Genomic DNA, 23,825 nt, shown 5'->3' with positions numbered 1-23,825 from the left:
AGGGTCAGTATATACAGGACAGCACAGCTTGTGTATATGGAGTAGTCACTGACCGGTCACAGCGCCCATGCTGACCTGACTATGATATAAGGGTCAGTATATACAGGACAGCACAGCTTGTGTATATGGAGTAGTCACTGACCGGTCACAGTGCCCATGCTGACCCCTGACTATGATATAAGGGTCAGTATATACAGGACATCACAGCTTGTGTATATGGAGTAGTCACTGACCGGTCACAGCGTCCATGCTGACCTGACTATGATATAAGGGTCAGTATATACAGGACATCACAGCTTGTGTATATGGAGTAGTCACTGACCGGTCACAGCGTCCATGCTGACCTGACTATGATATAAGGGTCAGTATATACAGGACAGCACAGCTTGTGTATATGGAGTAGTCACTGACCGGTCACAGCGTCCATGCTGACCCCTGACTATGATATAAGGGTCAGTATATACAGGACATCACAGCTTGTGTATATGGAGTAGTCACTGACCGGTCACAGCGTCCATGCTGACCCCTGACTATGATATAAGGGTCAGTATATACAGGACAGCACAGCTTGTGTATATGGAGTAGTCACTGACCGGTCACAGCGCCCATGCTGACCCCTGACTATGATATAAGGGTCAGTATATACAGGACAGCACAGCTTGTGTATATGGAGTAGTCACTGACCGGTCACAGCGTCCATGCTGACCCCTGACTATGATATAAGGGTCAGTATATACAGGACAGCACAGCTTGTGTATATGGAGTAGTCACTGACCGGTCACAGCGCCCATGCTGACCCCTGACTATGATATAAGGGTCAGTATATACAGGACAGCACAGCTTGTGTATATGGAGTAGTCACTGACCGCTCACAGCGCCCATGCTGACCCCTGACTATGATATAAGGCTCAGTATATACAGGACAGCACAGCTTGTGTATATGGAGTAGTCACTGACCGGTCACAGCGCCCATGCTGACCCCTGACTATGATATAAGGGTCAGTATATACAGGACAGCACAGCTTGTGTATATGGAGTAGTCACTGACCGGTCACAGCCTCCATGCTGACCCCTGACTATGATATAAGGGTCAGTATATACAGGACATCACAGCTTGTGTATACGGAGTAGTCACTGACCGGTCACAGCCTCCATGCTGACCCCTGACTATGATATAAGGGTCAGTATACAGGACAGCACAGCTTGTGTATATGGGGTAGTCACTGACCGGTCACAATGATATAAGGGTCAGTATATACAGGACATCATACACAATATAACATACACAATATAACACATCACATTGTCTGTATTACTACATACACAATATAACACATCACATTGTATCGCTACATACACAATACAACACATCACATTGTCTGTATCACTACATACACAATATAACACATCACATTGTCTGTATTACTACATACACAATATAACACATCACATTGTCTGTATTACTACATACACAATATAACACATCACATTGTCTGTATTACTACATACACAATACAACACATCACATTGTCTGTATTACTACATACACAATATAACACATCACATTGTCTGTATTACTACATACACAATATAACACATCACATTGTCTGTATTACTACATACACAATATAACACATCACATTGTATCGCTACATACACAATACAACACATCACATTGTCTGTATTACTACATACACAATATAACACATCACATTGTCTGTATTACTACATACACAATATAACACATCACATTGTCTGTATCACTACATACACAATATAACACATCACATTGTCTGTATTACTACATACACAATATAACACATCACATTGTATTACTACAGACACAATATAACACATCACATTGTATTACTACATACACAATACAACACATCACATTGTCTGTATCACTACATACACAATACAACACATCACATTGTCTGTATCACTATATACACAATACAACACATCACATTGTCTGTATTACTACATACACAATATAACACATCACATTGTATTACTACATACACAATATAACACATCACATTGTCTGTATCACTACATACACAATATAACACATCACATTGTCTGTATTACTACATACACAATATAACACATCACATTGTCTGTATCACTACATACACAATATAACACATCACATTGTCTGTATTACTACATACACAATATAACACATCACATTGTCTGTATCACTACATACACAATATAACACATCACATTGTCTGTATCACTACATACACAATATAACACATCACATTGTCTGTATTACTACATACACAATATAACACATCACATTGTCTGTATTACTACATACACAATATAACACATCACATTGTCTGTATTACTACATACACAATATAACACATCACATTGTCTGTATCACTACATACACAATATAACACATCACATTGTCTGTATTACTACATACACAATATAACACATCACATTGTCTGTATTACTACATACACAATATAACACATCACATTGTCTGTATCACTACATACACATTATAACACATCACATTGTCTGTATTACTACATACACAATATAACACATCACATTGTCTGTATTACTACATACACAATATAACACATCACATTGTATTACTACATACACAATACAACACATCACATTGTCTGTATTACTACATACACAATATAACACATCACATTGTCTGTATTACTACATACACAATATAACACATCACATTGTCTGTATTACTACATACACAATATAACACATCACATTGTCTGTATTACTACATACACAATATAACACATCACATTGTCTGTATTACTACATACACAATACAACACATCACATTGTCTGTATTACTACATACACAATATAACACATCACATTGTCTGTATTACTACATACACAATATAACACATCACATTGTCTGTATTACTACATACACAATATAACACATCACATTGTCTGTATTACTACATACACAATACAACACATCACATTGTCTGTATTACTACATACACAATATAACACATCACATTGTCTGTATTACTACATACACAATATAACACATCACATTGTCTGTATTACTACATACACAATATAACACATCACATTGTCTGTATCACCACATACACAATATAACACATCACATTGTATCGCTACATACACAATACAACACATCACATTGTCTGTATCACTACATACACAATATAACATATCACATTGTCTGTATTACTACATACACAATATAACACATCACATTGTCTGTATTACTACATACACAATATAACACATCACATTGTCTGTATCACTACATACACAATATAACACATCACATTGTCTGTATTACTACATACACAATATAACACATCACATTGTATTACTACAGACACAATATAACACATCACATTGTATTACTACATACACAATACAACACATCACATTGTCTGTATCACTACATACACAATATAACACATCACATTGTCTATATTACTACATACACAATATAACACATCACATTGTCTGTATTACTACTTACACAATATAACACATCACATTGTCTGTATCACCACATACACAATACAACACATCACATTGTATCACTACATACACAATACAACACATCACATTGTCTGTATCACTACATACACAATATAACACATCACATTGTCTGTATTACTACATACACAATATAACACATCACATTGTCTGTATCACTACATACACAATATAACACATCACATTGTCTGTATTACTACATACACAATATAACACATCACATTGTCTGTATTACTACATACACAATATAACACATCACATTGTCTGTATCACTACATACACAATATAACACATCACATTGTCTGTATTACTACATACACAATATAACACATCACATTGTATTACTACAGACACAATATAACACATCACATTGTATTACTACATACACAATATAACACATCACATTGTATTACTACATACACAATACAACACATCACATTGTCTGTATCACTACATACACAATATAACACATCACATTGTCTATATTACTACATACACAATATAACACATCACATTGTCTGTATTACTACATACACAATATAACACATCACATTGTCTGTATCACCACATACACAATACAACACATCACATTGTATCACTACATACACAATACAACACATCACATTGTCTGTATCACTACATACACAATATAACACATCACATTGTCTGTATTACTACATACACAATATAACACATCACATTGTCTGTATCACTACATACACAATATAACACATCACATTGTCTGTATTACTACATACACAATATAACACATCACATTTTCTGTATCACTACATACACAATATAACACATCACATTGTCTGTATTACTACATACACAATACAACACATCACATTGTCTGTATTACTACATACACAATATAACACATCACATTGTCTGTATCACCACATACACAATACAACACATCACATTGTATCACTACATACACAATATAACACATCACATTGTCTGTATTACTACATACACAATACAACACATCACATTGTCTGTATTACTACATACACAATATAACACATCACACTGTCTGTATTACTACATACACAATATAACACATCACATTGTCTGTATTACTACATACACAATATAACACATCACATTGTCTGTATCACTACATACACAATATAACACATCACATTGTCTGTATTACTACATACACAATATAACACATCACATTGTCTGTATTACTACATACACAATATAACACATCACACTGTCTGTATCACTACATACACAATATAACACATCACATTGTCTGTATCACTACATACACAATATAACACATCACACTGTCTGTATGACTACATACACAATATAACACATCACATTGTCTGTATCACTACATACACAATATAACACATCACATTGTCTGTATCACTACATACACAATATAACACATCACATTGTCTGTATCACTACATACACAATATAACACATCACATTGTCTGTATCACTACATACACAATATAACACATCACATTGTCTGTATCACTACATACACAATATAACACATCACACTGTCTGTATGACTACATACACACTTTTACAGTTTCACACGTCTGTGTCCGCCCAATTCTCAAATCACCGCAGACGAAGTCGCAGGTAAAAGCTAGTATAGTATATATATATATACTGAGACTACATTACACACAGCCGGACTAATGTATTAACTCATTCAGTGACTTCTGGAGACAGTTGTGAGCCCTGGATTGTATTTCGGGGATCAGAGTACAGGGGGCTGAAGACTTTTGCACCTCACTACTCCGATGTTTCTTGGATGACTGTGTGAGAACCTTCTGTCCTCTTCTTTGCACTTCACAATGATCTGATACTTTGTAGTACTTTACGATATACGTTTTTGCAGTTGTGACAAAGGTCAGGGGGTGTGAAGACTTTTACACGCCACTTTACATTTCTATTTACTTTGCGTTTTATTTGACAGAAAATAAACGATTAATCCTTCTATTTTTGAAAGCGTTGTGACATTGCAGCACCCGCCTAACACTTGTGCACAGTTGTATAGCTCATAGAGATGCTAGTTCCTTGGTCTGATGATATTGATGTCTTCCTCTTGTCTTCCAGCCGGCGGCTCGCGCTCAGTGCTGACATTATGAATCGTATGATGTCTCCGGGCAGCGCCAGCCTTCCGCGCAGGCGCCTGGTGTTGGGGATTCTCGTCCTGTTATTGGTGGATGTCATCTGGGTGGCGTCTTCAGAGCTGACGTCTGTGAGTGCCAATATATATATATATATATATATATACCATCGTCCGTGAAGGAGCATGTATGGAATTAGATTGGAAGGGATTGTCCAGGATAAAGCTGTTTGTTTTGTTTCCCGACATCTGCTGTAATAGTTCAGCCTTTAAAGATGGCGGCCACCATAGCGCTGTATTGTGGCACCAATGCCCATGATCAGTGTTCATTGCAGGTTAGGACCCCCCTCTGTCCGGCTCCTGCTCCTCTGACAGTCGGGAGCCTTCGGCAGGCCCCGGGCTGGTCACTGCACTACAACTATGATCGGTTTGTGACTAGTCTGAATAGCGATGGAGACAATCTCCCATAGACTACAATATAGTGCTTGCCGATTCAAGCCCCCTGGTGGGGGTGGGGCGAATAAAATACTTTGTAAAAAAAACTTCCAAAAAATTTAAAAAATAACCCAAAAAACATAAATCCCCCCTTTCCCCAGAATACTTAGAAAAGTAAATGATTACAGTGAAGCCCGTATAACATTAGTCGTCCCTGTGTCCAAAAACGCCCGCGCCATAAACCTGCCGTACACTAAACGCCACACTGCGGAAAAAATGATCAAAGCAATAGGTATTTTCCGAAATGGTGTAACAAGGATCTGACCCCACAGCAAAAAAGACACCCTATACTATATATATATACACCCTATATATACACCCCCGTACTGGGAAGTATACAAAGTTATGGCGCTCACAATATGGAGACTTGTAGGAAAAAGACAATTTTATGAAAGGGTTAAAATGTGAATAAAATTGTAGAAATGTGGTCTTGTACTGTGACCTATAGAATACAGAAAGTCGCACGAACGCCGGCTTCACACCTGCGCCCGGACTCCGTTATCATGCAGAAGACGGAAACCTGTCATGCCGAGTCCGGCCGTGAGCGCCGGTGAGCGTTTTATGCTCTCCGTGGCAAAACTGTTTTTTTTGTAAACCGTACACAAACTCCTGCATGTCCGACTCTGAGTCCACCTAAAATAAAACTGTTTCGCGGCGGAGCGCTTAAAACGCTCACCGGCGCTCACAGCCGGACACTTTTCAAACCCATTCAAATGACTTCAGGTTTCCGTCTCCAGCCTCTGTTTTGTGCAGGAAATGGAAACCTGCAGATCGGAGACCGGGCGCAGATGTGAATGAGCCCTAATGCAGTTTTTCTTCATCCCCCCCCCCCCCCCTGCATTCTGGATTATTTTGCGGCTTTCCAACTCATTGTACAGAATAATAAATGGCGCCATCATTAAGAACAATTTGTCCCACACACACTGAGCCCTGATATTGTTCTGTGAACGGAAAATCAAAAAGTTAAGGGGTTTGGAAGTAGGGGAGTCAAAAACGAAAATCATTATATGTCACTGGCAGGAAGGGGTTAAACATGAGGTGGGGGAGGCCTGATCCCCTCCTGTCCCCGGTTCTCTGGTGTCTCACTTTGGTAGAAGTCTCGGCCGTGTATGACTGCTGAGGCCAGTCACCAGATGTCACAGGGGGTTGCGTGCGCTGGCAGACATTGGCGACAGAGGAGTAGGAGCTTTTTTCTACTTTCTCACCTTTCCCGACTTCATGTATAATAATAATCATTAACTGTTTATCCCAGACAACCCATTTAATCCTGTGCCATTGTGCCATATTACCCTCCCCTGGGATCACTGGAGAATATATGAGTGACATGACAGTACCAGGGGTAATAGGTAAGACAGGGGACCTGAGGAGGGTTCCTGTATCCCCCTCCCCTGAGGTCTGTATAACAAGACAGTACCTGGGGTAATAGGTAAGACAGGGGACCTGAGGAGGGTTCCTGTATCCCCCTCCCCTGAGGTCTGTATAACAAGACAGTACCTGGGGTAATAGGTAAGACAGGGGACCTGAGGAGGGTTCCTGTATCCCCCTCCCCTGAGGTCTGTATAACATGACAGTACCAGGGGTTAATAGGTAAGACGGGGGGCATGAAGAGGGTTCCTGTATCCCCCTCCCCTGAGGTCTGTATGACAAGACAGTACCTGGGGATATAGATAAGACGGGGGACCTGAGGAGGGTTCCTGTATCCCCCTCCCCTGAGGTCTGTATAACAAGACAGTACCTGGGGTAATAGGTAAAACAGGGGACCTGAGGAGGGTTCCTGTATCCCCCTCCCCTGAGGTCTGTATAACATGACAGTACCAGGGGTTAATAGGTAAGACGGGGGGCATGAAGAGGGTTCCTGTATCCCCCTCCCCTGAGGTCTGTATGACATGACAGTACCTGGGGATATAGATAAGACGGGGGACCTGAGGAGGGTTCCTGTATCCCCTTCCCCTGAGGTCTGTATAACATGACAGACGGGGAACTGAGGAGGGTTCCTGTATCCCCCTCCCCTGAGGTCTGTATAACGTGACAGTACCAGGGGTTAATAGGTGAGACGGGGGACCTGAGGAGGGTTCCTGTATCCCCTTCCCCTGAGGTCTGTATAACATGACAGACGGGGACCTGAGGAGGGTTCCTGTATCCCCCTCCCCTGAGGTCTGTATAACATGACAGTACCAGGCGGTAATAGGTAAGACAGGGGACCTGAGGAGGGTTCCTGTATCCCCCTCCCCTGAGGTCTGTATAACATAACAGTACCAGGGGTTAATAGGTGAGACGGGGGACCTGAGGAAGGTTCTTGTATCCCCCTCCCCTGAGGTCTGTATAACATGACAGTACCAGGGGTAATAGGTAAGATGGGGGACCTGAGGAGGGTTCCTGTATCCCCCTCCCCTGAGGTCTGTATAACATGACAGTACCTGGGGTAATAGGTAAGATGGGGGGACCTGAGGAGGGATCCTGTATCCCCCTCCCCTGAGGTCTGTATAACATGACAGTACCAGGGGTTAATAGGTAAGACGGGAGACCTGAGGAGGGTTCCTGTATCCCCCTCCCCTGAGGTCTGTATAACATGACAGTACCTGGGGTAATAGATAAGACAGGGGACCTGAGGAGGGTTCCTGTATCCCCCTCCCCTGAGGTCTGTATAACATAACAGTACCAGGGGTTAATAGGTGAGACGGGGGACCTGAGGAAGGTTCTTGTATCCCCCTCCCCTGAGGTCTGTATAACATGACAGTACCAGGGGTAATAGGTAAGATGGGGGACCTGAGGAGGGTTCCTGTATCCCCCTCCCCTGAGGTCTGTATAACATGACAGTACCTGGGGTAATAGGTAAGATGGGGGGACCTGAGGAGGGATCCTGTATCCCCCTCCCCTGAGGTCTGTATGACATGAGTACCAGGGGTAATAGGTAAGATGGGGGACCTTAGGAGGGTTCCTGTATCCCCCTCCCCTGAGGTCTGTATGACATGACAGACGGGGACCTGAGGAGGGTTCCTGTATCCCCCTCCACTGAGGTCTGTATAACATGACAGTACCAGGGGTTAATAGGTAAGACGGGGGACCTGAGGAGGGTTCCTGTATCCCCCTCCCCTGAGGTCTGTATGACATGACAGTACCTGGGGTAGTAGGTAAGAGGGGGGACCTGAGGAGGGTTCCTGTATCCCCCTCCCCTGAGGTCTGTATGATATGACAGTACCAGGGGTTAATAGGTAAGACGGGGGACCTGAGGAGGGTTCCTGTATCCCCCTCCCCTGAGGTCTGTATAACATGACAGTACCAGGGGTTAATAGGTAAGACGGGGGACCTGAGGAGGGTTCCTGTATCCCCCTCCCCTGAGGTTTGTATAACATGACAGTACCAGGGGTTAAAAGGTGAGACGGGGGACCTGAGGAGGGCTCCTGTATCCCCCTCCCCTGAGGTCTGTATAACATGACAGTACCAGGGGTAATAGGTAAGATGGGGGGACCTGAGGAGGGTTCCTGTATCCCCCTCCCCTGAGGTCTGTATAACATGACAGTACCAGGGGTAATAGGTAAGACGGGAGACCTGAGGAGGGTTCCTGTATCCCCCTCCCCTGAGGTCTGTATAACATGACAGTACCTGGGGTAATAGATAAGACAGGGGACCTGAGGAGGGTTCCTGTATCCCCCTCCCCTGAGGTCTGTATAACATGACAGTACCTGGGGTAATAGATAAGACGGGGGACCTGAGGAGGGTTCTTGTATCCCCCTCCCCTGAGATCTGTATAACATGACAGTACCTGGGGCAATAGGTAAGACGGGGGACCTGAGGAGGGTTCCTGTATCCCCCTCCCCTGAGGTCTGTATGACATGAGTACCAGGGGTAATAGGTAAGATGGGGGACCTTAGGAGGGTTCCTGTATCCCCCTCCCCTGAGGTCTGTATGACATGACAGACGGGGACCTGAGGAGGGTTCCTGTATCCCCCTCCACTGAGGTCTGTATAACATGACAGTACCAGGGGTTAATAGGTAAGACGGGGGACCTGAGGAGGGTTCCTGTATCCCCCTCCCCTGAGGTCTGTATGACATGACAGTACCTGGGGTAATAGGTAAGAGGGGGGACCTGAGGAGGGTTCCTGTATCCCCCTCCCCTGAGGTCTGTATGATATGACAGTACCAGGGGTTAATAGGTAAGACGGGGGACCTGAGGAGGGTTCCTGTATCCCCCTCCCCTGAGGTCTGTATAACATGACAGTACCAGGGGTTAATAGGTAAGACGGGGGACCTGAGGAGGGTTCCTGTATCCCCCTCCCCTGAGGTCTGTATAACATGACAGTACCAGGGGTTAAAAGGTGAGACGGGGGACCTGAGGAGGGTTCCTGTATCCCCCTCCCCTGAGGTCTGTATAACATGACAGTACCAGGGGTAATAGGTAAGATGGGGGGACCTGAGGAGGGTTCCTGTATCCCCCTCCCCTGAGGTCTGTATAACATGACAGTACCAGGGGTAATAGGTAAGATGGGGGACCTGAGGAGGGTTCTTTTATCCCCCTCCCCTGAGGTCTGTATAACATGACAGTACCAGGGGTTAATAGGTAAGACGGGAGACCTGAGGAGGGTTCCTGTATCCCCCTCCCCTGAGGTCTGTATAACATGACAGTACCTGGGGTAATAGATAAGACGGGGGACCTGAGGAGGGTTCTTGTATCCCCCTCCCCTGAGATCTGTATAACATGACAGTACCTGGGGCAATAGGTAAGACGGGGGACCTGAGGAGGGTTCCTGTATCCCCCTCCCCTGAGGTCTGTATGACATGAGTACCAGGGGTAATAGGTAAGATGGGGGACCTTAGGAGGGTTCCTGTATCCCCCTCCCCTGAGGTCTGTATGACATGACAGACGGGGACCTGAGGAGGGTTCCTGTATCCCCCTCCACTGAGGTCTGTATAACATGACAGTACCAGGAGTTAATAGGTAAGACGGGGGACCTGAGGAGGGTTCCTATATCCCCCTCCCCTGAGGTCTGTATGACATGACAGTACCTGGGGTAATAGGTAAGAGGGGGGACCTGAGGAGGGTTCCTGTATCCCCCTCCCCTGAGGTCTGTATGATATGACAGTACCAGGGGTTAATAGGTAAGACGGGGGACCTGAGGAGGGTTCCTGTATCCCCCTCCCCTGAGGTCTGTATAACATGACAGTACCAGGGGTTAATAGGTAAGACGGGGGACCTGAGGAGGGTTCCTGTATCCCCCTCCCCTGAGGTCTGTATAACATGACAGTACCAGGGGTTAAAAGGTGAGACGGGGGACCTGAGGAGGGTTCCTGTATCCCCCTCCCCTGAGGTCTGTATAACATGACAGTACCAGGGGTAATAGGTAAGATGGAGGACCTGAGGAGGGTTCCTGTATCCCCCTCCCCTGAGGTCTGTATAACATGACAGTACCAGGGGTAATAGGTAAGATGGGGGACCTGAGGAGGGTTCCTGTATCCCCCTCCCCTGAGGTCTGTATAACATGACAGTACCAGGGGTTAATAGGTAAGATGGGGACCTGAGGAGGGTTCCTGTATCCCCCTCCCCTGAGGTCTGTATAACATAACAGTACCAGGGGTTAATAGGTAAGACAGGGGACCTGAGGAGGGTTCCTGTATCCCCCTCCCCTGAGGTCTGTATGACATGACAGTACCAGGGGTTAATAGGTAAGACGGGGGACCTGAGGAGGGTTCCTGTATCCCCCTCCCCTGAGGTCTGTATAACATGACAGTACCAGGGGTAATAGGTAAGATGGGGGACCTGAGGAGGGTTCCTGTATCCCCCTCCCCAGAGGTCTGTATAACATAACAGTACCAGGGTTTAATAGGTAAGACGGGGACCTGAGGAGGGATCCTGTATCCCCCTCCCCTGAGGTCTGTATGATATGACAGTACCAGGGGTTAATAGGTAAGACAGGGGACCTGAGGAGGGTTCCTGTATCCCCCTCCCCTGAGGTCTGTATGACATGACAGTACCAGGGGTTAATAGGTAAGACGGGGGACCTGAGGAGGGTTCCTGTATCCCCCTCCCCTGAGGTCTGTATAACATGACAGTACCTGGGGTAATAGGTAAGATGGGGGACCTGAGGAGGGTTCCTTTATCCCCCTCCCCTCAGGTCTGTATAACATGACAGTACCTGGGGTAATAGATAAGACGGGGGACCTGAGGAGGGTTCCTGTATCCCCCTCCCTTGAGGTCTGTATGACATGACAGACGGGGACCTGAGGAGGGTTCCTGTATCCCCCTCCCCTGAGGTCTTTATAACATGACAGTACCAGGGGTAATAGGTAAGACGGGGGACCTGAGGAGGGTTCCTGTATCCCCCTCCCCTGAGGTCTGTATGACATGACAGACGGGGATCCGAGGAGGGTTCCTGTATCCCCCTCCCCTGAGGTCTGTATGACATGACAGACGGGGACCTGAGGAGGGTTCCTGTATCCCCCTCCCCTGAGGTCTGTATGACATGACAGTACCTGGGGTAATAGGTAAGACGGGGGACCTGAGGAGGGTTCCTGTATCCCCCTCCCCTGAGGTCTGTATAACATGACAGTACCAGGGGTTAATAGGTAAGACGGGGACCTGAGGAGGGATCCTGTATCCCCCTCCCCTGAGGTCTGTATAACATGACAGTACTTGGGGTAATAGGTAAGACGGGGGACCTGAGGAGGGTTCCTGTATCCCCCTCCCCTGAGGTCTGTATGACATGACAGTACCAGGGGTAATAGGTAAGATGGAGGACCTGAGGAGGGTTCCTGTATCCCCCTCCCCTGAGGTCTGTATAACATGACAGTACCTGGGGTAATAGATAAGACGGGGGTCCTGAGGAGGGTTCCTGTATCCCCCTCCCCTGAGGTCTGTATAACATGACAGTACCAGGGGTAATAGGTAAGATGGAGGACCTGAGGAGGGTTCCTGTATCCCCCTCCCCTGAGGTCTGTATAACATGACAGTACCTGGGGTAATAGATAAGACGGGGGTCCTGAGGAGGGTTCCTGTATCCCCCTCCCCTGAGGTCTGTATGACATGAGAGTACCAGGGGTAATAGGTAAGACGGGGGACCTGAGGAGGGTTCCTGTATCCCCCTCCCCTGAGGTCTGTATGACATGAGAGTACCAGGGGTAATAGGTAAGACGGGGGACCTGAGGAGGGTTCCTGTATCCCCCTCCCCTGAGGTCTGTATGACATGACAGTACCAGGGGTAATAGGTAAGACGGGGACCTGAGGAGGGTTCCTGTATCTCCCTCCCCTGAAGTCTGTATAACATGACAGTACCAGGGGTAATAGATAAGACGGGGGACCTGAGGAGGGTTCCTGTATCCCCCTCCCCTGAGGTCTGTATATCATGACAGTACCAGGGGTAATAGGTAAGACGGGGGACCTGAGGAGGGTTCCTGTATCCCCCTCCCCTGAGGTCTGTATGACATGACAGACGGGGACCTGAGGAGGGTTCCTGTATCCCCCTCCCCTGAGGTCTGTATAACATGACAGTACCTGGGGTAATAGGTAAGACGGGGGACCTGAGGAGGGTTCCTGTATCCCCCTCCCCTGAGGTCTGTATAACATGACAGTACCAGGGGTAATAGGTAAGACGGGGGACCTGAGGAGGGTTCCTGTATCCCCTCCCCTGAGGGCTGTATAACATAACAGTACCTGGGGTAATAGGTAAGACGGGGGACCTGAGGAGGGTTCCTGTATCCCCCTCCCCTGAGGTCTGTATAACATGACAGTACCTGGGGTAATAGGTAAGACGGGGACCTGAGGAGGGTTCCTGTATCCCCCTCCCCTGAGGGCTGTGTAACATAACAGTACCTGGGGTAATAGGTAAGACGGGGGACCTGAGGAGGGTTCCTGTATCCCCCTCCCCTGAGGTCTGTATAACATGACAGTACCAGGGGTAATAGGTAAGACGGGGACCTGAGGAGGGTTCCTGTATCCCCCTCCCCTGAGGTCTGTATAACATGACAGTACCAGGGGTAATAGGTAAGATGGAGGACCTGAGGAGGGTTCCTGTATCCCCCTCCCCTGAGGTCTGTATAACATGACAGTACCAGGGGTTAATAGGTAAGACGGGGGACCTGAGGAGGGTTCCTGTATCCCCCTCCCCTGAGGTCTGTATAACATGACAGTACCAGGGGTAATAGATAAGACGGGGGACCTGAGGAGGGTTCCTGTATCCCCTCCCCTGAGGGCTGTATAACATAACAGTACCTGGGGTAATAGGTAAGACGGGGGACCTGAGGAGGGTTCCTGTATCCCCCTCCCCTGAGGTCTGTGTAACATGACAGTACCAGGGGTTAATAGGTAAGACGGGGGACCTGAGGAGGGTTCCTGTATCCCCCTCCCCTGAGGTCTGTATAACATGACAGTACCAGGGGTTAATAGGTAAGACGGGGGACCTGAGGAGGGTTCCTGTATCCCCCTCCCCTGAGGTCTGTATAACATGACAGTACCAGGGGTAATAGATAAGACGGGGGACCTGAGGAGGGTTCCTGTATCCCCCTCCCCTGAGGGCTGTATAACATAACAGTACCTGGGGTAATAGGTAAGACGGGGGACCTGAGGAGGGTTCCTGTATCCCCCTCCCCTGAGGTCTGTATAACATGACAGTACCTGGGGTAATAGGTAAGACGGGGACCTGAGGAGGGTTCCTGTATCCCCCTCCCCTGAGGTCTGTATAACATGACAGTACCAGGGGTAATAGGTAATATGGAGGACCTGAGGAGGGTTCCTGTATCCCCCTCCCCTGAGGTCTGTATAACATGACAGTGCCAGGGGTAATAGGTAAGACGGGGGACCTGAGTAGGGTTCCTGTATCCCCCTCCCCTGAGGTCTGTATGACATGATAGTACCAGGGGTAATAGGTAAGATGGGGGACCTGAGGAGGGTTCCTGTATCCCCTCCCCTGAGGGCTGTATAACATGACAGTACCTGGGGTAATAGGTAAGACGGGGACCTGAGGAGGGTTCCTGTATCCCCCTCCCCTGAGGTCTGTATAACATGACAGTACTTGGGGTAATAGGTAAGACGGGGACCTGAGGAGGGTTCCTGTATCCCCCTCCCCTGAGGTCTGTATAACATGACAGTACCAGGGGTAATAGATAAGACGGGGGTCCTGAGGAGGGTTCCTGTATCCCCCTCCCCTGAGGTCTGTATAACATGACAGTACCAGGGGTTAATAGGTAAGACGGGGGACCTGAGGAGGGTTCCTGTATCCCCCTCCCCTGAGGTCTGTATATCATGACAGTACCTGGGGTAATAGATAAGACGGGGGTCCTGAGGAGGGTTCCTGTATCCCCTTGTCTGCGGGGACACGAGGGGATTTTCTCACTTCTTGTGTAAGGAGACTTGTGAAGCTGCCGCTGGGCTGCAGGTTTTGGCTCTCAGACGTCTCGGACTCCTGCTGCGCTTTCTTTATTGTAATAGTTGATTATAGAAGAGTCTCCGAGTTCGGCGTCTTATTCATCCGTTTCCCGTCTTTCTCCTCAGTACATTTTTCAAGAGTTCAACAAACCCTTTTTCAGCACTTTTGCAAAAACCTCCATGTTTGTGTTGTATTTGCTGGGATTTCTGGTCTGGCGGCCGTGGAGACAGCAGTGCACGAAACGCTTACGAGGGAGACGCTCCAATCTGGTGAGTCTGGGGAGGTGGTGCTAAAGGTCCTGACCATAAGAGCTAACAATCTATAGGGGAGGAGTCCTGACCATAGGAGCTAACAATCTATAAGAGGAGGAGTCCTGACCATAGGAGCTTACAATCTATAAGAGGAGGAGTCCTGACCATAGGAGCTTACAATCTATAAGAGGAGGAGTCCTGACCATAGGAGCTTACAATCTATAAGGGGAGGAGTCCTGACCATAGGAGCTTACAATCTATAAGAGGAGGAGTCCTGACCATAGGAGCTTACAATCTATAAGAGGAGGAGTCCTGACCATAGGAGCTTACAATCTATAAGAGGAGGAGTCCTGACCATAGGAGCTTACAATCTATAAGAGGAGGAGTCCTGACCATAGGAGCTTACAATCTATAAGGGGAGGAGTCCTGACCATAGGAGCTTACAATCTATAAGAGGAGGAGTCCTGACCATAGGAGCTTACAATCTATAAGAGGAGGAGTCCTGACCACAGGAGCTTACAATCTATAAGAGGAGGAGTCCTGACCATAGGAGCTTACAATCTATAAGGGGAGGAGTCCTGACCATAGGAGCTAACAATCTATAAGAGGAGGAGTCCTGACCATAGGAGCTTACAATCTATAAGAGGAGGAGTCCTGACCATAGGAGCTAACAATCTATAAGAGGAGGAGTCCTGACCATAGGAGCTTACAATCTATAAGGGGAGGAGTCCTGACCATAGGAGCTTACAATCTATAGGGGAGGAGTCCTGACCATAGGAGCTTACAATCTATAAGGGGAGGAGTCCTGACCATAGGAGCTTACAATCTATAAGGGGAGGAGTCCTGACCATAGGAGCTTACAATCTATAAGGGGAGGAGTCCTGACCATAGGAGCTTACAATCTATAGAGGAGGAGTCCTGACCATAGGAGCTTACAATCTATAGAGGAGGAGTCCTGACCATAGGAGCTTACAATCTATAAGGGGAGGAGTCCTGACCATAGGAGCTTACAATCTATAGGGGAGGAGTCCTGAGCATAGGAGCTTACAATCTATAAGGGGAGGAGTCCTGACCATAGGAGCTTACAATCTATAGGATGAGGAGTCCTGACCATAGGAGCTTACAATCTATAAGGGGAGGAGTTCTGACCATAGGAGCTTACAATCTATAAGGGGAGGAGTCCTGACCATAGGAGCTTACAATCTATAAGGGGAGGAGTCCTGACCATAGGAGCTTACAATCTATAAGGGGAGGAGTCCTGACCATAGGAGCTTACAATCTATAAGAGGAGGAGTCCTGACCATAGGAGCTTACAATCTATAAGAGGAGGAGTCCTGACGACAGGAGCTTACAATCTATAAGGGGAGGAGTCCTGACCACAGGAGCTTACAATCTATAAGGGGAGGAGTCCTGACCATAGGAGCTTACAATCTATAAGGGGAGGAGTCCTGACCACAGGAGCTTACAATCTATAAGAGGAGGAGTCCTGACCGTAGGAGCTTACAATCTATAGGATGAGGAGTCCTGAGCATAGGAGCTTACAATCTATAGGGGAGGAGTCCTGACCACAGGAGCTTACAATCTATAAGAGGAGGAGTCCTGACCGTAGGAGCTTACAATCTATAAGGGGAGGAGTCCTGAGCATAGGAGCTTACAATCTATAGGGGAGGAGTCCTGACCACAGGAGCTTACAATCTATAAGGGGAGGAGTTCTGACCATAGGAGCTTACAATCTATAAGAGGAGGAGTCCTGACCATAGGAGCTTACAATCTATAAGAGGAGGAGTCCTGACCATAGGAGCTTACAATCTATAAGGGGAGGAGTCCTGACCATAGGAGCTTACAATCTATAAGGGGAGGAGTCCTGACCACAGGAGCTTACAATCTATAAGGGGAGGAGTCCTGACCACAGGAGCTTACAATCTATAAGGGGAGGAGTCCTGACCACAGGAGCTTACAATCTATAAGGGGAGGAGTCCTGACCATAGGAGCTTACAATCTATAAGGGGAGGAGTCCTGACCACAGGAGCTAACAATCTATAAGGGGAGGAGTCCTGACCACAGGAGCTTACAATCTATAAGGGGAGGAGTCCTGACCACAGGAGCTTACAATCTATAAGGGGAGGAGTCCTGACCATAGGAGCTTACAATCTAAATGAGGAGGAGTCCTGACCACAGGAGCTTACAATCTATAAGGGGAGGAGTCCTGACCACAGGAGCTTACAATCTATAAGGGGAGGAGTCCTGACCATAGGAGCTTACAATCTAAATGAGGAGGAGTCCTGACCACAGGAGCTTACAATCTATAAGGGGAGGAGTCCTGACCATAGGAGCTTACAATCTATAGGGGAGGAGTCCTGACCATAGGAGCTTACAATCTATAAGGGGAGGAGTCCTGACCATAGGAGCTTACAATCTAAATGAGGAGTCCTGACCATAGGAGCTTACAATCTATAGGGGAGGAGTCCTGACCATAGGAGCTAACAATCTATAAGGGGAGGAGTCCTGACCATAGGAGCTTACAATCTATAAGGGGAGGAGTCCTGACCATAGGAGCTTACAATCTATAAGGGGAGGAGTCCTGACCACAGGAGCTTACAATCTATAAGAGGAGGAGTCCTGACCATAGGAGCTTACAATCTATAGGGGAGGAGTCCTGACCATAGGAGCTAACAATCTATAAGGGGAGGAGTCCTGACCATAGGAGCTTACAATCTATAAGGGGAGGAGTCCTGACCACAGGAGCTTACAATCTAAATGAGGAGTCCTGACCATAGGAGCTTACAATCTAAATGAGGAGTAAGTGTCCTGACTATAGGAGGCTACAGTTGGTAAGGCAGGTGAATTTGGTTCCTTTTCTAATGGCTGGTCTGTAGGGGGCAGTAGAATCAGACAACAGTTCAGCCTTTTAGGTTCCTTGGTCTGTTGTTGTACTGAGTAGGTGTCAGTGCGGGATTGTCCTGTAACATCAGCTGTGTTATATACTGCCGGGCACTTATATACTACTGACTTGCCATCAATTTCTGTCAGTGAGGTCGGCCTCACAGCTCAGCATCATCCCTGGGCAGTTACCAGGTTCCAGCAGGGGGCGTTACTCACCGCCCAGCCAATAATGATCCCTTAACACTTGTGCTCAAAGCAGTCTGTAGAGCTGTAGCATTAGCCACCCTCCTTGGGCAAGTGCTACAGCTCTACACCCTGCCCGTACAAATCAGTAGGAATTGTCCTCAATAACCGCTCAGAGGATTGCTGGAGAGAATTGCACTGCCTGCTTTTTATTACCAGAAAGCTGGATAGGTTAATTTTGTATCTATAGTCACCACTGACTCAGACTTTCATGTCTCTCTCAGTTTGCAGATCCTGATGGTTACTTCCCAGCGTGCGCAGCAGACAACACCCCCATTCACAACCTGGTAAGGTTATTACACCCCCAATCACACCCTGGTAAGGTTATTACACCCCCAATTACACCCTGGTAAGGTTATTACACCCCCAATCACACCCTGGTAAGGTTATTACTCCCCCAATCACAGCCTGGTAAGGTTATTACACCCCCAATCAAACCCTGGTAAGGTTATAACACACCCAATTACACCCTGGTAAGGTTATTACACCCCCAATCAAACCCTGGTAAGGTTATTACACCCCCAATCACACCCTGGTAAGGTTATTACTCCCCAATCACACCCTGGTAAGGTTATTACACCCTGAATCACACCCTGGTAAGGTTATTACTCCCCCAATCACACCCTAGTAAGGTTATTACTCCCCCAATCACACCCTGGTAAGGTTATTACTCCCCCAATCACACCATGGTAAGGTTATTACTCCCCCAATCACACCCTAGTAAGGTTATTACTCCCCCAATCACACCCTGGTAAGGTTATTACTCCCCAATCACACCCTGGTAAGGTTATTACTCCCCCAATCACACCCTGGTAAGGTTATTACTCCCCCAATCACACCCTGGTAAGATTATTACTCCCCCAATCACACCATGGTAAGGTTATTACACCCTGAATCACAGCCTGGTAAGGCTATTACACCCCCAATCACACCCTAGTAAGGTTATTACTCCCCCAATCACACCATGGTAAGGTTATTACTCCCCCAATCACACCATGGTAAGGTTATTACACCCCCAAACACACCATGGTAAGGTTATTACTTCCCCAATCACACCATGGTAAGGTTATTACTCCCCCAATCACACCATGGTAAGGTTATTACTCCCCCAATCACACCATGGTAAGGTTATTACACCCCGAATCACACCATGGTAAGGTTATTACACCCCAAATCACACCATGGTAAGGTTATTACACCCCGAATCACACCATGGTAAGGTTATTACACCCCGAATCACACCATGGTAAGGTTATTACTCCCCCAATCACACCATGGTAAGGTTATTACACCCCGAATCACACCATGGTAAGGTTATTACTCCCTCAATCACACCCTGGTAAGGTTATTACTCCCCCAATCACACCATGGTAAGGTTATTACACCCCCAATAACAGCCTGGTAAGGTTATTACACCCCCAATCACACCATGGTAACGTTATTACACCCCAAATCACACCATGGTAAGGTTATTACACCCCCAAACACACCCTGGTAAGGTTATTACACCCCCAATCACACCATGGTAAGGTTATTACTCCCCCAATAACACCCTGGTAAGGTTATTACACCCCGAATCACACCCTGGTAAGGTTATTACACCCCCAATCACACCCTGGTAAGGTTATTACACCCCCAATCACACCCTGGTAAGGTTATTACTCCCCCAATCACAGCCTGGTAAGGTTATTACACCCCCAATAACACCCTGGTAAGGTTATTACACCCCCAATCAAACCCTGGTAAGGTTATAACACACCCAATTACACCCTGGTAAGGTTATTACACCCCCAATCAAACCCTGGTAAGGTTATTACACCCCCAATCACACCCTGGTAAGGTTATTACTCCCCAATCACACCCTGGTAAGGTTATTACACCCTGAATCACACCCTGGTAAGGTTATTACTCCCCCAATCACACCATGGTAAGGTTATTACTCCCCCAATCACACCATGGTAAGGTTATTACACCCTGAATCACAGCCTGGTAAGGCTATTACACCCCCAATCACACCCTAGTAAGGTTATTACTCCCCCAATCACACCATGGTAAGGTTATTACTCCCCCAATCACACCATGGTAAGGTTATTACACCCCCAAACACACCATGGTAAGGTTATTACTTCCCCAATCACACCATGGTAAGGTTATTACTCCCCCAATCACACCATGGTAAGGTTATTACTCCCCCAATCACACCATGGTAAGGTTATTACACCCCGAATCACACCATGGTAAGGTTATTACACCCCAAATCACACCATGGTAAGGTTATTACACCCCGAATCACACCATGGTAAGGTTATTACACCCCGAATCACACCATGGTAAGGTTATTACTCCCCCAATCACACCATGGTAAGGTTATTACACCCCGAATCACACCATGGTAAGGTTATTACTCCCTCAATCACACCCTGGTAAGGTTATTACTCCCCCAATCACACCATGGTAAGGTTATTACACCCCCAATAACAGCCTGGTAAGGTTATTACACCCCCAATCACACCATGGTAACGTTATTACACCCCAAATCACACCATGGTAAGGTTATTACACCCCCAAACACACCCTGGTAAGGTTATTACACCCCCAATCACACCCTGGTAAGGTTATTACACCCCCAATCACACCCTGGTAAGGTTATTATACCCCGAATCACACCATGGTAAGGTTATTACTCCCCCAATCACAGCCTGGTAAGGTTATTACTCCCCCAATCACACCATGGTAAGGTTATTACACCCCCAATCACAGCCTGGTAAGGTTATTACACCCCCAATAACACCCTGGTAAGGTTATTACACCCCCAATCACACCCTGGTAAGGTTATTACACCCCCAATCACACCATGGTAAGGTTATTACACCCCCAAACACACCCTGGTAAGGTTATTACACCCCCAATCACACCCTGGTAAGGTTATTACACCCCCAATCACACCCTGGTAAAGTTATTACACCCCGAATCACACCATGGTAAGGTTATTACTCCCCCAATCACAGCCTGGTAAGGTTATTACTCCCCCAATCACACCATGGTAAGGTTATTACACCCCCAATCACAGCCTGGTAAGGTTATTACACCCCCAATCACACCCTGGTAAGGTTATTACACCCCCAATCACACCCTGGTAAGGTTATTACACCCCCAATCACACCCTGGTAAGGTTATTACACCCCCAATCACACCCTGGTAAGGTTATTACACCCCCAATCACACCCTGGTAAGGTTATTACACCCCCAATCACACCATGGTAAGGTTATTACACCCCCAATCACACCATGGTAAGGTTATTACTCCCCCAATAACACCCTGGTAAGGTTATTACACCCCGAATCACACCCTGGTAAGGTTATTACACCCCCAATCACACCCTGGTAAGGTTATTACACCCCCAATCACACCCTGGTAAGGTTATTACTCCCCCAATCACAGCCTGGTAAGGTTATTACACCCCCAATAACACCCTGGTAAGGTTATTACACCCCCAATCACACCATGGTAAGGTTATTACACCCCCAATCACACCCTGGTAAGGTTATTACACCCCCAATCACACCATGGTAAGGTTATTACTCCCCCAATCACACCATGGTAAGGTTATTACTCCCCCAATCACACCATGGTAAGGTTATTACACCCCGAATCACACCATGGTAAGGTTATTACTCCCTCAATCACACCCTGGTAAGGTTATTACTCCCCCAATCACACCATGGTAAGGTTATTACACCCCGAATCACACCATGGTAAGGTTATTACTCCCCCAATCACACCATGGTAAGGTTATTACTCCCCCAATCACACCATGGTAAGGTTATTACACCCCCAATCACACCATGGTAAGGTTATTACTCCCCCAATAACACCCTGGTAAGGTTATTACACCCCGAATCACACCCTGGTAAGGTTATTACACCCCCAATCACACCCTGGTAAGGTTATTACACCCCCAATCACAGCTTGGTAAGGTTATTACACCCCCAATCACACCCTGGTAAGGTTATTACTCCCCCAATCACACCCTGGTAAGGTTATTACTCCCCCAATCACACCCTGGTAAGGTTATTAAACCCCCAATCACAGCCTGGTAAGGTTATTACACCCCCAATAACACCCTGGTAAGTTTATTACACCCCCAATCACACCCTGGTAAGGTTATTACTCCCCCAATCACACCCTGGTAAGGTTATTACTCCCCAATCACACCCTGGTAAGGTTATTACTCCCCCAATCACACCCTGGTAAGGTTATTACTCCCCCAATCACACCCTGGTAAGGTTATTACATCCCCAATCACACCATGGTAAGATTATTACACCCCCAATCACACCATGGTAAGGTTATTACTCCCCCAATCACACCCTGGTAAGGTTATTACACCCCCAATCACAGCCTGGTAAGGTTATTACACCCCCAATCACACCCTGGTAAGGTTATTACACCCCCAATCACAGCCTGGTAAGGTTATTACTCCCCCAATCACACTCTGGTAAGGTTATTACTCCCCTAATCACAGCCTGGTAAGGTTATTACACCCCCAATCACACCATGGTAAGGTTATTACACCCCCAATCACAGCCTGGTAAGGTTATTACTCCCCCAATCACACTCTGGTAAGGTTATTACTCCCCTAATCACAGCCTGGTAAGGTTATTACACCCCCAATCACACCATGGTAAGGTTATTACTCCCCCAATCACACCCTGGTAAGGTTATTACTCCCCCAATCACACCCTGGTAAGGTTATTACACCCCCAATCACACCATGGTAACGTTATTACACCCCAAATCACACCATGGTAAGGTTATTACACCCCCAATCACACCCTGGTAAGGTTATTACACCCCCAATCACACCCTGGTAAGGTTATTACACCCCCAATCACACCCTGGTAAGGTTATTATACCCCGAATCACACCATGGTAAG

The 23,825-nt window shown here is 46.6% G+C and overlaps 1 protein-coding gene across 1 annotated transcript in view; it reads left to right on the top strand.

Moving 5' to 3' along the window:
- Positions 1-23,825, top strand: part of SLC35F5 (solute carrier family 35 member F5) — a 193,669-nt gene that overhangs the window by 39,511 nt on the left and 130,333 nt on the right. Inside the window, exons 3-5 of the mRNA XM_075285927.1 lie at positions 5,647-5,791; positions 15,636-15,779; positions 19,112-19,174. Coding sequence (XP_075142028.1) covers positions 5,675-5,791; positions 15,636-15,779; positions 19,112-19,174 — 324 coding nt within the window. The 5' untranslated portion in view covers positions 5,647-5,674. The remainder of the gene's footprint in view (positions 1-5,646; positions 5,792-15,635; positions 15,780-19,111; positions 19,175-23,825) is intronic.

Source organism: Leptodactylus fuscus, chromosome 8 (assembly GCF_031893055.1).
Source record: "Leptodactylus fuscus isolate aLepFus1 chromosome 8, aLepFus1.hap2, whole genome shotgun sequence".
In the NCBI taxonomy this organism is placed as follows: domain Eukaryota; kingdom Metazoa; phylum Chordata; class Amphibia; order Anura; family Leptodactylidae; genus Leptodactylus; species Leptodactylus fuscus.
Note: the sequence above shows the minus strand (reverse complement) of the source record. Positions and strands in the feature narration are given on the sequence as shown.